The sequence below is a fragment of the Synchiropus splendidus genome, chromosome 2, assembly GCF_027744825.2.
Source record: "Synchiropus splendidus isolate RoL2022-P1 chromosome 2, RoL_Sspl_1.0, whole genome shotgun sequence".
NCBI classification, from domain to species: Eukaryota; Metazoa; Chordata; class Actinopteri; order Syngnathiformes; family Callionymidae; genus Synchiropus; species Synchiropus splendidus.
Window position 1 is genome coordinate 10,043,799 of NC_071335.1, and position 18,175 is coordinate 10,061,973.

The following is an 18,175-nucleotide window of genomic DNA, read 5'->3' on the forward strand; positions in this document are numbered from 1 at the left end:
AACGCAAAACAAAAGTAGAAGAGATGATCCACAAATGAAATAAATGTCGCCTCCCTCTCGAGTCACAAACAGCTTGGTTTCTGAAACAAAACTCAGTAACGGATGCGATGATGACTGTTTTTCATTACAAAAGTTCTTCACATACCACTAAACTCAGGATGTTTGTTTGAACTTAAACTGGGGGATTTAACACAAATAAAATACAAAGACCAAAAGGAACAAAACAAAACTCTGACAACAAATCAACACACAAAAGAATATTCAGGACCACAGAACAGCACCAGCTGCTGGCTTGGGAGTGGTTGGAGAAGAGAGAGAGTGAGCAGGCAGCAGCTACAGGTACTGATAGATGTCTCCACTCCCTCTGGAAGGCTGCACTCCGACTCCAGCAAATCAGCCTCCATCCGACCACGCCCACAACCACACTCTGCAGGAATCAAAACACTCTGGTTTGTTAGCAACTTATATGACCATGGGGTCATAACAGGGATTCTCGTTGTCTGATCAGCAGTCTTCTTTCTCTGGAGGAACGTTTTCAAACTATTTCTTAGGAAAGAGCAAGAGTCCCCTCTAGTGAGCAAACTGCAAAACAACACTCAAGTGGCTGTGGAGAAATCTTCTTTTTGGGTAGAAATTCTATGAACTCTTAATACTTGGACCTTCACTATTCCTGAAAAAGTGTGGCTTGGGTATTTTTGTGAATTAAGGTATCTGTGTCCAAAAAATAATAATAATAATAAAACAGGAGATGTCAAAGTCTCAGTGGTCCCTAGAAGCGAGGAAGACAAAACTCACCTGTGGCAGGCTGCAGCACAGCCACAAGCCTCCTGTCCTTGCATGTCACTGTCATTAATGTAATGTCAGCATTTTTTCCTCTGAGGTCCTCCTCTTCTCTTTCAGCCGCTTCATCCTGGCATGTTCTGGCCCTGTCAGTGCCTCCAGTGGCAAGGTACGCCTCTCTAGATGGACCTTGTAAATGTCCCCCCACAATATGCTTCTCTCTCCTCTTGTTTGGAATATGTTCTTTGCTTGTTTGAAAGTCTTCATCTGGTTTCCACACTTTTTCCTGATTTTGTGTTGGTGATGGTGTAGCGGTCTGTTGCCTGACCTTTTTCCAGCTCTCTAAAGGAGGCCACTCTGTTCCTGTGATAGAGACTAAGGTGGCCACAAGTAAGGCCCAGCTGCAGAACTGTGGCTTCATGTGTGAACTTCATATTCTTGTTCCATCCACTATAACTCTGATTCAAACAGTAACTCTATCTTTATGTTGCTCCAACTCCAGTTTCATTGTGGATTTCATATCTGATGAGGTAGAAGTGGAGGAGGCCTGGGTGGGGCACCTTGGTTGGCTGTTTCTGCATTGGACTGAAAAGCCAGGACCTTCCCTAAACCTCCAAATTTGTGACCTGCAGCTCTGATTTGTACCAGGATTCCTGAGGCCAAATTGCTGTCTGCACAAAAACACATCAAGATTGACTACCACATGCACTACTGTAAGGCTGCTCTCCATTTTTACAAAAGCCTGATGTTTTGTGAAATGTGAAAATTCTAAATTCTTGCAACATGTGGATTTAATTATCCATTTAAAGCATTTCGTCAACATGTTTTTAATATTTCTTAAATAGGATTCATTACTGAAACATGTCTGGAATGATCCGTGGCACAGATCTAAGTGTTGTGCACTTCTCGACAGTTAATATGCTACATACTAAATCTCCATGTTCTACTCACTGATTTTTTCAGCAGTTTCCCTGCTTAGTAGGATTTGGACACCATCCTCAGAATCGCAGAGGTTAAAAGGTTAAAAGCAAAGCTGCACAACTTGTGCAAAACTAATGTATAATGGAAAACTGCGAGCAAATGAAGCTTGTTATTGTAATTGTTTTTCTAATCGATGGTTCTAGTTGCTATATTTGAATTATTCAAAGAACAGTTTCAGAGAGCAGTGCAACTGTCACACCTTTTTTTATTTGTTGCCAAGTAAATGGCGGTGGTCAAAGTAGTTTTCCAAATGTTGCATGCGCATTGTAATCATAATAAATAAGACATTGCAATACAAAAACAGTGGGTGGTGTTTTGTCTTTTTTTGTTTACATATTGAAAGTATGTCCAGTATGATATGTAAATGTAGGACAAGCAACTCATACACACGCCGGTTACACGCATCATTCTCATTTATTCTGAGGCAGTGCTGTCCGCACTGGAGGATGTTCACATGCATTTCCTATAACTGATCTTCTTACTGCGCCAGGCTCATTACATATATGTTATAAACTTTTGTTTCAATGTGAATGTCAAGTAACACCATGGCATCTGGACATAGTAGTTTGATTTTTGGCAGAATCTGCCCCTTGTAGTACTTTGCTGGAGCGTGAGGATCTCAGCTCACATGCGGGGGCTTATTAAATTGATTTACAACACCTCAGCATATGTTCTGGATGGAGTGACCTACTCCATTAATAGTCATGAGAGACAGGTTGATACCATCATTTTTATCGGACCTCTAGATCAGTTCAGTGGTGGATACATACTGTACCTTCAAAGACTGTCACCTGCAACATCTAACACATGATGTAACATGTAAATAATGAATCTGTGCAACTACAAACATTTGGAAGCTGTCTTTGAATGTTGTGTGTTGTCACAGGTTAACATGATAAGTCAGGGGTGTCCAAACCGGTCCTTGAGGGCCGCAGGTTTTTGTTCCAACCCAACCAGCACACACAGCTTCACCAGTCAGGTGTCTGAAGACTCTCATCAGTCAGTCCACACCCAGTCTGGTTACGCCTCACATGTAGCCTGTGCTTTTGTTTCAGAACTTGCCTTGCCCAGGTCCACACAGCTCTGTTAGGGTGGTTCATCTCACCTGAGCCAGGTCAGAATAGTTTTTCCTTCTGAATAGTCCAGCTTCCCTCCGACGGGTCTTCAATGTCCCAACGCTCATTCTGATGTTGTGATATGTTTCTAACATATCAACTATCACTCCCTACGTGTGTCCAGCATTAAAATACTCCTCGATAGCAGCGAGAGTTGCCATGGTAGCATCTACACAATGCAAGGACATTGTCGTGTCGAATGGAGGTGCTTGGTGCACGTGTGGCAAGGCGTATTGTTTATATTTCAAAGTTAATGTTTCAAAGCACAATGTGTTTCCACTATCTTCAATGTGCGTGTGTGTGTGTGTTTGCTTTTATGTGGTCCAATTCTTATAAATATTGGTCAAGGTTAGCCATTCATTTAGGATGGTTAGGTTTAAGGGGAGAGGCTGGGGAAAGGGTTATGTCAATGAAAAACCTCACAATGTCACCACAAAGATGGAAATACAAACGCGTGTGTGTGTGTGTGTGGGCGTGACAGTTGTGTCCAGAGGTTCCAACCAAGCACATCACCCTGTTACGTCCTGTCACAATGGTTATGTTGTACTCATCAGCATATCCATAAACATTTATCAATATCCATTATCATCTATGGCCAGAATAAACTTTGATGAATTACATCTCTAGTTTTTTTCTGGCCACCATGAGCTCCATGGGGACGAACGTGATAGTCAATAAGCACGGCACTGGCCTCCTCAGCCCCAACAACCACCTTCCTGCGTTTGCCCTTCGCACTATAGAACACTATAGAAAAAGAAAATCCGTTAGAAAAATCAAGTGAAGTACTGAACAGCACTGACACATGACAACTGACAATCAGAATCAAAATTGCTGATCAAACTGAAATAGAAATATTATTTTTTTCTCTACAGTTTACCTCTATTTCTTGATTTATAAGTCAAGTGAATTATTGTTAAATATATATATATATATATATATATATATATATATATATATATATATATATATATATATATATATATACAGTGCCACCAATACAGATGTCAATCATCAGGCGTCATGAGACACATGTTGGACAGGAGTTTTCTTTTCCCCAATAATAATTAATAATTATACTTTTATATTAATTTCAAAAATTCTGTCAATAACTTCCAGGAAAAAAAGAGAGAGAGAGAGAAAAAGAAACTCAATTTGATATTATCCATTGCCGTTTATTCTCACGTTTGGCTACATTGAAAAGGTGTACAAATCAGTGAGCAGCAAACAGAAGCGACACATCCATCTCTTTGAAATGGAGATGTGTTATGTGAGTGTGTGAACTGGCGAAAGGGTCCACAGCTACTGTCCCCATCAGCGTCATCCTCATCCAAGCAGCTGTGGACTCTTGACATCAGCAGCTTCACCATGTGGAGTTAGAGCTTGTCCATTTCCTCTTTCTGCAGGTGTGTGTTTTGTTCATCGCTCCTCAGACTTTACTTGCCACAATGAAACAAAAAAAAACAACAACAACAAAAACTGTATATTCTGTTATAAAATAGAATAAATAAAATTAAAAATATTTCTGTTCCGCACACACAGATCTTTCAAATGTCTGTGGGCATGCAAGGCAACAAACAACGTCCCATTTAGTCCGATTAAAAGAATGCATAGATCATCGCTCAGTAATTGCTTGCTATTAACGCGTTCCAAAACTATGGAGATTTCCAATCAGCTCATTGCTCTCATATTCTTCTTATCTACAACAATTTATACATCAGTATTTTACACTTTGGCCATCAGGTAAAAAAAGGCATTTCATTACATGAAAAATAGAAAGGTAAAAAAATCTGAATTAAAGGATAGCTTATAACAAAGGTGGAAGCCAACTGTCACACACATGGATGCTATGTACACAAACGTGTGGTCTCACTTGCCACCACTAGAGGTCACACACAATCTTTGAATACAACTACCTTGAAAACTGACCACATATAGGATGTTTCCTTATGAATAACGGTAAGGATACATTTCTCGGTGTACAGTGACATCTAGTGGTTCTTTGCATTGACTGAAGAGAAATACTGCATCACAGTTTTTCTGAATTTAAGCTTTCTTGATTTTTCCCAATCTGAACTGGAGGCATCTTGGACGGGTCCTCGATCCCAATACACGCCCCCGAAGAATTTAGATCACCAATAAGCCTCTATGTTTCTGGACAGCGGGAGGAGAGCACACAGACTCCACAGAACAGATGCAGGTTTGTCCCATGTGTTCCCACGGGCAAAGAAAAGGAAAGGTAAATGACTTGGAGACCAGTTTTTGAAACAGATGGTGCGTTACAGCGCTGACGGATATTGGTCGTTTTGCATCGAGCTAACACATTATATGACATAAGGACAACAAAGCCAGGAAAAGCAGCATCACATTCTAGAAAGTGCGACTTGTCAGAGGGCACATGAACGCACCAAAAGGAAGTCACCAAGTCATGAACCATTTCCTTCACTCAAACAATGCTCAGCGTTAACTTCAGCTCATTCTGGTGAACATCTGCTCCCTCTGTTACGTCACATTGTTTCCCTCCGTCTTCTGAGAGCAGCTCAGCTAACTTCTAAAACATTGATTGTCATCTTTGAAAAAAAATGGAATCTATGGCATAAAAATGGACGTCTTCTCTTTTCCAAATTAAGACTAATCATTGGCAAATTTCATTTTAGATTATTTTGACTGAAACCTGTTGATTCAGAAAAACAGAGGCGCTTGTCGAGCATGTCATGGCATGATTTAAATACTTAACTTCAGCTGTTCTGCTTTGTAACTTGAACCCAAACTTGATTATTGATTAAATAAAAGTCAATACAAGCATCAACAAAAGCAGCTGAAGCTCAGACCAACACAACCAGCTTCAGCTTTTGCTCCAGTTTGAGTCTCACATCCGTCAATACATGCAGATCCGGACTGAAAGTGACTTCTGGCTCTGGTCTTCGTTCATCCTTCCCTGACTTTCACACTATGGCTTTGCAAAAAAGGTGTTCCAACATTAACAGATTGCTGAGGTGATGCATTCACCCCTTCTTTGATCGATGTGGCTGGCAAGAGAAAAAAACTTTCCTCAACTCTCCAGTCTAAAAGCAGCATTAGTCTCTATATTGTTTCAGGAAAGTACATGCACGTCAGGAGACATAACTGGCAATGGTCTTTTATCATCCAGGCGACTCTGAGGAGACACAGGTGACGACAGCTAAAGTGTGAATGAGTGAGGTCATGCCAGTGGCACAAACACAATAAGAGCCCAAGTGTTTCCACAAATGTGCCGTTCAGCTTTGGCGCTCCTTCGGGCTCTGTCTATGTACAACAACCACCTTATGGCATTTCCCCCCGTTTTCTCCTTGGCTCTCCAGAAACTCATAGGTGTGTGAGGTAAGTCAATGTTCTTGCTCCAGAAAGCAAATAAAAACAAAACTCTGTTGCTGTGATTACATGTGCCTGTGTTAGCAACAGGTTTGGGCAGCAATGTGACAGGTTACCATGGTGACAGGGAGCTCATTTACTGCGGCAGCTCGGTCACGGGCCTCTTCTGTTTGAGGGTGTCGATGAGTGACAGGACGCCACGCTTCACACTGGTGGAGACTCGACGGGACACGGAATCACCGGGGGGAGACGAGCCGCAGGCTTTTTGGGAGAGTGGACGAGCAACCAAACACTTCTGGTACCGAAGCTGTGGGAGACAAAGACGACGGGAGGAGGCTGGTTAGACGATAACTGGGTGGTGAGACTTGACATTGTTGATCAATTTTACAGCTTGAGTGTGTATTTATCCATGTGCCCTGTTGGACATTATCATGATATAGCTTTCATAGCGATTGCACTGCTGGTAAGCTCACAGAATCTGAAGTTTATAACAGCTTCAAAGTATCCTTCATCACTGCTCCAAAGGGCCAAAAGTCCCATCAGTAATTCCAAAAGACCACAATCTGATCTGATGAAGTTCTGGTATCTGTTTCTACTAAACCAGCTCACTCAGTTGGAGTCCATTTGAAGAAAGACAAAAACCATTTCGGAGAAGAAACTGGTGTTCAGGACATTTTTGTGGCTTTCTCGAAAGATGTCTTGCGACGACAGCAGAGAGCAAGAACGTGATTGGAGCAGGTGTCGCCCAGTAAACTCCATCTGTCCAGACCTGAAACTCATCAACAAGCAAGGACAATCCCTTCAACCAGAGCAAACACACTGTCACCGTCTGTCGCTAGAACAGCCTCATTTAAAAAAGGCGTTTTGAATGTTTGTTGACTTCAATTAGAAATCAGGGACTGGTGCACGCTGCAGTGCTGTGACTAAGTGGGAGGCCAGCTGGTCGTGTTCACGCTACACCTAACATTTGCTTGCTGTGTTTGTCTCACACACAGTTTAAAAAACGAGTGCTGACTGGATTTGAGAGTAAATGAGCAGGAAGAGAGCCATTGAAACTGTATGTATTCATGCACCACTTTGCAAGCAGGTCGGGGGCTACATTGTTTACATTCGGTACAACGTATGGATGGATGTCTGACTGAATTAAACCAGTTGGGATATGTTTACAACTTCAGTTGTGTTTTGAATTCTGTTTTGTTTGAAACAATAAACAATCTTTAAGCCATTTTTCTAATTTGTTGTAATTGTACACTAATGATGTTACATACTACTGATGTAAAAGAAAAACGAATCTTTCCTGGACGGTCTAAACTCACCATACAGGCTGCCTGTACAGCCTCCGACACACTCCCGGCGTTGGGCTCACACCAGAAGACGTGACAGTCGAAGCGATGACTGCCGGCATCCATAATGAAAGCAAATGTGTGCACATCATGTCCCACTCCCATGAAGGACAGGAATCGCACGCGACACTCCACCAGCACCTCCTCTTCGGCCTGGTCAACCGCATGAACACAATGTATTGATAAAATAAAACGTTTCAATGTAACCACCAAAAGTCATGACTGAAATGAGTAAGCATCAGTTTAGAAGTCAACATGATGATCAGACCTGCTCCTTGCTGATGGTGACTGTTGCGTCTGCAACATTCAGGGCTACTGGGGTCCATTCATCTCTGCTGGAGGAACTTCTCAGACTGTCAATGGCTCCATTCAGGATGTCCATGCCTGTAATTTAAGGTATACATTGTATTACATTCAACATCAAAACAGTACAATGTGTTGAGGTTTTCGTTGTCGTTGGAGACAAAACAAACCAATAGGTCTGGCCACTGGCAGCATCCCCAGATAGAGAACCTGGAACTTCTGAACCAGCTCAGTCTTTGGTGTCGGGAATTCTGCAAAACAAAAGCCCAAGAATCTCTCATGCTGAGCACACATCCATTTTTACCGATTTAAATAAACCATTCCTATAAGGAGATGTGATTCACTGAGAGGCGAACCTCTTCAACCATCATCAGCCAACCATCTTCTTTGGCCAGGTTACGAGGGGCTGACTGAAAACAGGTCAGCTGCTTTATTGTCTTTTGTCAAGAGATTCATGGTGTGTGCCTCTACAAAACAAGGCCAGGAAAATACTCTTGACTTGTGGAGTTTAAAGGTGGTTGGTTTGAAGGTGAGTGGACGTCTGTGTTCCAACTGTGTATCTGAATGACTTCTTTGACAACAACAAACCCCAGGCGTTGACTCCTACCTTGTAAAGGAAGATCAAGTCCTGCCTGGATTCTATCTTGAAGGGATCCACCCGCCATGGCTTTGGCATTCTTCCGCTCTGTCATGATCTGGTGGGAGGGGAGAGAGAGGGGGACGTGACTGAGTAACAACAAATACACAACTATAACATGACTTCTTCAGCTTATTTGCATGATGGGAAGTAAGACAGACCACCAAAAAATGCACAGTATTTATTGCAAGTCAAAACATGTCGACGGAAGTCGCAAAAACTGCCTTTTTGCTGTTGTTCCATAAATTCAGTCATGATGATCATGTCGATATATTTCTCCGGCCTCTGTTCGTGCTTGGAGTAATTGGGAGTCCCATTTTCCTGGAGCCCACATGATTAAAAAATAAATACAATTGTTTATGAAAGACACAAAGCTGTTCAATTCAGTGTTTTGCACTCAAATTAGTGAAAGAAGAAACTATCATTTTTATCTTTAATATTTGAATTGCGTTCCCCAAACAAGCCGTCCACCTAAAGTGATCATTAAAATGTAATGAAACTAACTCCAAGTCACACTTCACTGGGCAGTAGGGATGCACCGAACATTCGATGGCCAAATACTGGTAAAATAAGCAACAGCTTCGACTTTGGAGGCGAAGAGTCATTTTGTTTCTAGTCGACATGTTTTGGTTTTTTTGGGGTTTTTTTTTTTAAATCCAAAAATGCGCTGCTGAGGTGAAACAAACTCGGCCGGTCTGCTGAAGAAATTCTAGCAACCCACTCCCCGATTCTCAAAGCGCCAAGGCTTCCCGGCAGCTGACAGGAGCAGTTCAACACAAATCTAAATGATTTTGACTTTATGACATGGATCACGTTTCCTCTTCATTTAATCATTCCGACCATCGTCGGCCTGTGTGTGATCCAAAGTCTGCATGCAGTGTTGGAGAGCAAAAATAGAGCGTTCAACCAAACTATCTAGAGCTTTGTGTTTACATTATCAGCCCATTATATGATGGGAAATTGTGTTCTGTTTTTTAAATTATCATTATTATTTGAACAGCAAAATCTCAAACAAAAAAGGGAAAAATAATATAAAATCATAAAAAAAAACTTTCTTTGACAAACATATTTTCTAAATATGTTTATGAAACATTGTAAAAAAAAATGGTAAAACTATATCGTGTATCGTGTATTATTGTGCATTTGGCCAAGCACTTCAATTTTTATTTGGTTTCAGCTTCGGTCTCAAATGTTTATTTTGGTGCATCCCCACTAGGCAGTACAATATTTATTCCATGAAATATCAATACATGTGGGCCCCATTGTTTTTTTCCTCCACTTTTTTCTCTTCCACTGCAGGGATGGAACCATTCACTACTACTACCGTTGCGTCTACTCCTCTGAACTTACCCGGGAGCAGATCTCATGCAGGCTGGTGGCAATGGCTTTGGCCGGTGTGTCACAGCGAAACACGTGACATTTCAGAATCCTTGTGTTTTTGTCCCGTGCCACGTACGCAAAGTCTCTGAGCAGAAGATAAACAAATGAAGTGAATGAAGTGACACATCAAATATGAACGCGGTCTGTGTAGAAAGCTACAGGTCCATAATATGAACACAGGGCCGCTCCCACAGACAAACGCACACGTTCGTCATCATACAAGCCCAGAGACCAATAAGGCAGCATGACGCAAATGAGAGTCACAACACACCCCCGCAAAGAAACTCATCTAAAAACTGTTGAAGAGAAGGGTTAAATAGAAAATTCAAAAAAGGGAATGAAGAAAGTCAGGAATGTAGACATGAAGATGTATCTGCACAAAATGAATAAAAAAAAACAGAAACAGACAATTTAAGTCTGAAAATGAAAGTGCAGAAACCCAAACTTAATAACATTCTTCAAGCTATGTATCAGGTGGACCACGGAATGCAAAAGGAAATATGGGCCTGGGAGCAAACAAGACTTCAATGACGTTCCTCAAGGGATCTCAACTCATAAAACTGTGTGTGGGTGTGTGTGTGTGTGTGTGTGTGTGTGTGTAAACCTAAACACGAGCAGACAAAGGGGGTCACCTTCATTTCCTTGATTTGTGTGTAATGTGGACGATATAAATCAACATTCACTTTCAAGACAATCTACAACATGAGATGTAGATGGAAATCAAACAAGAATGATGACAATAATGGAGAGATAATGTTGCAAGGTCAAGAGATGAGACGAGTAGGAATGCAGTTACCTCTCCCTGTGTCCACGGAAGCCAAGCAAAAGACAGAAGATTAGTCAACAAAAGAAGAACAATGTCATAACCCGCTGCTTGGCACATGAGCCACCTTAAAGACTAATACGTGAAAATAGCACAAATGGATGAAGGGAAGGAAAGGAAGTCTCTGTGGGGAGAAATTGGCTACAACCAGCTGGAGACGGCTTGCTTTTTTCAAAGGGGGGTTTCTATTTAGATCCAGCTAAATGGCGTACAGACTGTGCCAGTGAAATACGGGGAGTGAAAATTGGAACGGGAGCAGCTCACACCGAAGATAGAAGCTGAAAGGCAATGGGAAGTATAAAACACTCAGAAGAGATAACAGGGAGACGTGGTGAGAGAGAAAGATAGAGGGAGCAGGGGAAAATTGTGTGATTTTATCAGAATTAAATGTCAAGATAGTTGTGTGTCGTCTGAGTGGTGATCCGGTGTCTCACTGGGCAGCATTTACATATCCCCAATATAATTCAGCATCCCATTACATGCACGTGAAGTTGTTAATTATATCAAACTAATAATTATTTACTATTCTCATATGTCAAATAACAATATAGAGAGCACAATGGAACACACTGTCACACAAACCCAGGCAGCCAGAGTGTTGGCATGATTTTGATTCACCATGTTAAGCTTTAAAGGACAGGGTGTTGAGTTGTGTTTTGAATATCAACTGCCTGGTCCAGTTTGTCAAGGTACCAGTTTTAGAGGCAGTGGACAACAGCAGACAAGGTCGAGGACTTAAATAAACAGCAGATAATTGGACAACAAGTTCACATTTTGTGATGTCAAACTAGGAAGTTAACCTCAACAGAAGCATGGAAACCCACTACAGCAACTAAAGAATGAGTCGAATCTATCAGCTGAAACACAATATTGTTGGGGTTCTTTTAACATAAAATTGTGATATTACAGTATATTGTGGTACCCCAAAACAGATTTTTTTTTTGCACCATTAAAACATGTAAACGAAGTGAACGATAGGTTTAAGATAGATTTTAAATAATAATAATTTTATTTTGAGTAAGCTCATTCAAATTCACAAGCTATTAATTGGATTATTAAAATTTATTTTGAATGGAAATCAGCAATGTCTGGTATCATGGTAGGCGGTACCATTGGAATACACGTACACACTTGTTATGTGGGCCGCAACTGGAACTCAAACAAGTTGGTAGTTGGCAGAGTACTTTATAATATTAATTTAATTTATAATAAAGATACGGACGGTTAAAACAGGATGGATGCAGTGAAGAGGTAATGATTGCATCTCTGCCTTTAGTTTTGTTACTATTTGAGAAAAACTGGAAAAAGCATACTCACAGTCGAGGAAAGCCTGTTCACATAAAACGGCGCTACTATGTGTTTCAATGAAAAAAGCCGCTGGCAACCGCTTGCTCCTCAACCTGTCTGCTCCACACCCTGAGAGTATGAGCCAGTCTTCCCCTCCTAGAGCTTTACTGCCCCTTTTTCTCCTCCTGCCAACCCTTTCCCTCCCCTCCCCAAACAGTCTATCCTCCTCCTCCTCCCTCGACTGCAGTCAAGATTGCTGTGATGGTTGAACCAAAAAGAAACTAAACTAACTAAAACTACACACCTGAGCTCGAATCCAATCTCTACACAAATTTAATTTCTGGTTGAAGATGTGTTCTATTCTGCAAAACACCACATCCATCCACAAGAAGAATCCGCAATTTAGTGTAAGTAGCGGAGGGACGTGCCCCCTTCTGGCTGGCCAGAGAACTCCCTGAGGCGCATGCTCTCTTGGTTACTCATTAAATTAAAGAAAGGACAGCATTGAACAACATATGTATATCTGCTATTCCCGATGCTAATGTGGAAGTGTTAGCATAGGTGGCAATGGAATGCATTTTCCCCTTTGTGCCGATGAATGAATTTTCCATTAGCATACTGTCAGCATCATCATTTATCAACTGCACTCCTGCACACCCTCCCAAACACAAATGAGTCCCTTCCATGGACAAGTGTCCAAGTACCAACATGACATTGATATGTCTTATTAAGTGCTTTTGAGCAATTCTCACAGTTGATACATGCAAAAATGATCTGTCATCACTGTTGCTTCACTGTGCCTCACCTAGACAGCATATTTCTGGCTGCTAACAAAAACTAACCTGTTCATTTTTAAAAACAAAAGCAGCTGTAGCCAACCTTCCATTGTCCCGGCCGACGCCCCAGACACGGATGCTGGCAATAGGTTGAGAGTGAAGAACACTGCGGTCCATTGGGTCCACGAGATTTAACATATTATTCTCCAGCAGCAGGAACATGTCCTTCCCCTTGAACAGAAAAACAAATCCATCAATGAAGTGAGGAAACCAAAATACCATGGCTCTTAACAATCACCCCCTGAGTTTGTTTGCACAAGACTGACTGACAGCTATTAAATAAATGATCACTTGAGTAGGCGAGCTCTCTGTGTTTTGTCTCTTCAAATCACGCACTTCTCCAAACACGGGGGCAGGGACAGTATGTCACCACTTTGCCCTCTACTTTCTGCTAAGATACAGTTTTGTATTGCTCCTATTTAGCTTTATACCATGGCTTCACCGGCCCTCAGTTTATTACAGTTGTCTGTTAGTTCTTCTTATAATACTGTGTGAAGAATGACGAGCGCTCTCTCAGTCACCTCTCCCCAGATGCCGACTGTGTCCCGAATGTCATTCTTGCAGTAGGACAGCTGTCGAATGCAGTTGTTAACGGCAACGCTGCTCTTGCCCGGGGCCAGGTCCTCCTCTGCCATCTCCACCCATCCCAGAGACCTGACTGCAAAACACTACACATGCACATAACATCATGAAATAATGAGTAAAAACATATAAGACAACGTTAATTCAGGCAGTTTTTCCAGTTTTACCTGGACTGTGCTTATGGTACTCACCTACAGTAGTACAAGTGTGTGTATACTGTAGCTCTACAGATTGATTTGTGAAAGAACAAGTGAACTTGTTAAAAATAAAATAAAATAAAATAAAATAAACAACAGCATGACCAGAGAGACAAAGGTTCATAGAATGAACAGGTCAAGTGTCAACAGGACACTCAGTTATTTTGACATTTGACATGTACAACAATTCAGATTAATCAATTTGGGGCCCCGTGTCATTGTGCAGTAGTACAGTATTTGGGGAGATAAGTGTACTGCTCTACTTCACCACAGGGAGGCACTACAGATTAAGTGTACAGTTGGAGAGCAGCTTAATTCCAGGTCAACAAAAACATGCCGAAGTCCTATTTGTTTTTGTTAAATTTAATAAAGTTTTGCTGGTATGCACAAGTTGAGAAAATGTCAATGAAAGTGATCAGGGTCTGTGATATCATATGACAATTTTCAATGACTAACATTGAACAAACATCTCAGCGTATGACTGTTAAAGGTGACATTCATTAAAAAGACCATTGTCATGAAACATGAAATGAGTATTATGACGTCTTCATGGTCTTTCAATGTAAAAAGAGCATGTCTGGTGGAGAATTTTTAAAATACAAACATTTAAAATTAGATCTTGTTGCGTAGCTCTATTAGTGAGATTTGCCTTTAGGAAAAAATATTCTGCTTTTTGACTTGTTTGTTTAGATGAACCGGTGATGCCTTTTCTCATAACTTACATTGTTTAAAAAATGGCACACATCCTGTGAGAATGAATCAAACAAACAGCATCACAACATTAAAGCCTACATTTTTCATGTATAGTTGTTGTGAGTTAGCATTCACAGAAAATGGAAAGAGGTAACCAGAAAGACAGCAGTTGACATCACTAAAATCCTTATGGCAGGCATCTCAAGCAAGTAAGTTCCGGCACAATTTGAAGAGACTTATATGACGTTTTTGGAAGACAGATCAGGGCTGTTAAGATTAGCTTTAAAATGTCACCGTAAACCGAATGGCACGCTTGCAACAGAGCTCTGTGCAGTCATTCTGAGGTGACATTTACCACCCCATAAACACTTTTGCAATGTAAGGGGAACATAGAGTGGCCATCTAAATTCTCAATATATCCAGTTAAATAGCAAACTTGCGATATCAAACTGACATTTTTGTAAGAGGACAATTTTGAATCTTTTTTAAATAAAAGTTTGGTCACAATAAGAGGGAAAATATTACTGGGAATGTACTTTATTCCAGAGGTAGGATATATATATATAGCGGTTGGTTGAGAAATCCAAGGCACAAGACGACCCGGTTTATAATATTTCAGTTTTAGAACAAAATTTTCTTCTGGCTAATTAATAATAAAACAGTTTCGGGTTCAATTCCCGACTCGGGTTTCTCCGGGTTTCATCCCACAGCCCAAAGACATGCTCTCTAGGTTAATTGGACACTCTAAAATGGCCACTAGGTAGGTGTGTGTGTGCGTGTGCGTGTGCGTGTGCGTGTGCGTGTGCGTGTGCGTGTGCGTGTGTGTGTGTGTGTGTGTGTGTGTGTGTGTGTGTGTGTGTGTGTGTGAGTGAGTGAGTGAGTGAGTGAGTGAGTGAGTGAGTGAGTGAGTGAATGGTGTGTGCACCCTGCAATGGACTAGTGACCTGTTCAGGGTGTATTCCTGCCTCTCGACCAATGACTGCTGGGATAGGCTCCAGTCCTGAACGGGACTAAGCGGTGGTTAATTGACGATAAACATATGTATATTTTCTATAAGGTTGAGCCATGCTCATCCCCGTTCATTCCTAGGTAAGTTAGAAGTCATTTTAATGTTGTGTTCAATGCCATGTTACCTTAACTTCTGGGTCCCTCTTTACACTGGCAGATTCTTCATCATCCTCGGCTGGACGGTTCCTGGGAGATTCAGACACACAATATAGTGAATTAGTCTGGATTTATGTCCCGTCACTGTGGCTGTTTCAGCTGCATTATTTTGATGAGATAACAATGACTGTGTCCTGTTAATACAGAGCTCTCATCAAGGAACAAGCAGTCATTTCCTAATTGTAATTGAGTTCCTCTTCTGATCCGATTTCATTGGAGCACAGTTTTGGCGAAGAACCAGACCACACGTGATAAAGCAGCAGAATAATAGTGGTGTCTCCTGTGTGTGTTCGTACCTCAACTTCAATGAAGCATAGCGCAGGGTAGCACCCTCAAACTCCTTCAGACTGGGGTCAGGGTTCACAGTGGCTGCCTGCAGGTCCTTTTCCGCAGACATGACAAAGTCAGATCGAGTAGGAGACGAAAAACACAAGATAAGAAGAACATAAAAGATGACATCTTACGGCATGAGCACTATATCAATGGTCTTAATCACAACTATTTAATAGTTACAGGTCACTATACATTTGTATATGGATAGGCTCGCTTTTATCCTAATCAATACTAAACAACAGAACCTCATTCTCCTGTGCAGTTTTATGTAACATTTTTTGCAGACCACGTGAGAAAGGAGGAAGAGGATGTTAGGAAAACCACGGCGAATATTACAAATGCAGAGCTGCATGCGTCTAAATAGAAAGAGAGCACAATGGTTGTAGGAATGGCTTTGGTGTTAACCAGAGCAGCATGTGCTGAAAGACAGCATGAGAGTTTACATGTGCAAACACAATCCATCTGAACCAGCAGGAAGAGGAAATGAGGATGAATAAATCACCTAAGTACAGACACAAATCTGAGTGTGTTGCTTCAGCCAAATAACAGGCAAGACAAAGTGATGCGGTTGCTGCGGTAAGTTTCACTTTGAAGCATCATCCACACATGCATTTGCCCAGACAGGTGCTGTCTTCTTGCATGTAACGCAAAATAAATGCGGATGAAGTTAGACCATAGACATGTTATACTTGCCTTCCACATTTCACTATCAATCTTTCCGCCAAAATCACTCCACATCTGTTTCTATACACAGAGTTTAAAAACAAATATTCACACATAGTTGTGGGTCAAGGGTAAGAGAGGAGCAAAAGGGAGAAAAGAAAGAAAAAAAAACTTGTTAATTAACTAGAAGCCCACACACTAGTGCCTGTTGCAATGTGGAGCAAACATTCAAAGCTCCAATTGATCAGACACCTCTCTAGTGAGAAATAAACAATTCTCAGATTAGTTTACAAAACAAAATACCATTAAATAAAAAAAAAATACAGTTATGAAAAGAAATCTAAAGACCAAAGTCCTTTAGTTTGAGTTCTGTACAGTATTGAGAAAACTACTTAGATATAATATCTAGAAAAACAAAAAACAACGGATGAAATGTAAAAAAAAGCAAGACTGAAGATTTACTGATGAGCAAAATCGGTCAATCAACAAAGGAAGGAAACATGACTTCCCCTGACATTACCCATGATGTTCACAGTTAAAATTGGTTTAACAATTGACCTAAATGAAATTCAGTTAGACATGCGTGTAGAACACACACAGCCTATTCACACACACACACATACACACACACACACACACACACACACACACACACACACACACACACACACACACACACAAAAGAGCTGCAGGAAAGAGGGTGGAGAGCTGGTGTCTCATATCCCACCTTGTCCTCATCTTCCTGCTGTGGCCGACATTCTTGATCCGACATTCCCAGCAGTGACGTGGACCGGGGCTACAGGGTAAATATAAATTAATATGAGCATCACATCATAGCAATGTCACTGCAGCTTTTGCGCAACACAATATGGCGTTCGGCGTGGAAGTGGTGGATACGTACTAACCACAAGGTGTTCATTTGATCTGCCTCAATCAATTAACACAGTGCCATTGCTGAGTGTATTGAGTTTATTGCTGTACACACACACACAACTCCTCAGGCGCAGAATGCATTGCACCCCACGAATTAACACAATTAAAAAAATATGTGCTATATATGTCTGTACTTGATTCATCAGCATTAACATTATAATTTGACACCCCTATCGGAAACTGGATCTGTTTTTGCCATTTTAGTTTACTGTGGCTCCTGTCCATCCTCCCAATCGTGCCTGACATGCCCAGTGCATTATGGACATTTATACTTCACGCTTTTTGCTATTTAGGACAACTCACAAAAATCACTTTTTCTATCAGTAGCACCTTTTGTAGAGTTACAGTGGGCCACGTACCATTGTGTCTCCCTGTCGGACGTCCTAATTTATGCACCTGGGTTCCCATTACATTTGATCTACATTGCAACTTTGTCAGGCCGGACAATACAAATGTAGAGGACAAAAATGAGTGAATTGAAAAGGCTGCACATATTGCACATTTGAATGCCAATAATTGTATTAGAGACTATACCAAAATCTTAAGGTAGAAAATATCATGTGACCCCATGAGAGTTAATACTTACGAAGTAGCAACTGTTGACAAATCCACATGTTGGGAGAGTGGGCTCATGAGCAGAAAGAGGCTCCACTGAGCTATCCGAGGTGGTACTGGCTGATCTGGAAGAGGCCCTGTAGAAGATGTCTGCCTGACAGGACTGAGAGAACAGTCGAGTTCAGAGTAGTTAGCTTTCACCTTTTGTCAAAGCTATGGTCA

At 41.3% G+C, this 18,175-nt stretch overlaps 1 protein-coding gene across 4 annotated transcripts in view; it reads right to left on the reverse strand.

The window, feature by feature from the left end:
- Positions 1–4,049: 4,049 nt before the first annotated feature.
- The window catches only part of LOC128753731 (amyloid beta precursor protein binding family B member 2-like), a 38,154-nt gene continuing 24,028 nt past the window's right edge, over positions 4,050–18,175 (reverse strand). For 3 of the 4 annotated variants that reach the window (XM_053855758.1, XM_053855760.1, XM_053855761.1), the window contains 13 exons: positions 17,985–18,116; positions 17,193–17,261; positions 16,496–16,546; positions 15,766–15,851; positions 15,439–15,499; positions 13,355–13,501; positions 12,877–13,004; positions 9,858–9,972; positions 8,478–8,565; positions 8,041–8,121; positions 7,836–7,951; positions 7,541–7,720; positions 4,050–6,531 (listed from right to left, as the gene is read on the reverse strand). In XM_053855758.1, the coding sequence (XP_053711733.1) occupies positions 6,361–6,531; positions 7,541–7,720; positions 7,836–7,951; positions 8,041–8,121; positions 8,478–8,565; positions 9,858–9,972; positions 12,877–13,004; positions 13,355–13,501; positions 15,439–15,499; positions 15,766–15,851; positions 16,496–16,546; positions 17,193–17,261; positions 17,985–18,116 (1,425 nt within the window). In that variant the 3' untranslated portion in view covers positions 4,050–6,360. The remainder of the gene's footprint in view (positions 6,532–7,540; positions 7,721–7,835; positions 7,952–8,040; positions 8,122–8,477; positions 8,566–9,857; positions 9,973–12,876; positions 13,005–13,354; positions 13,502–15,438; positions 15,500–15,765; positions 15,852–16,495; positions 16,547–17,192; positions 17,262–17,984; positions 18,117–18,175) is intronic. The other variant, XM_053855759.1, reaches the window with a different exon arrangement.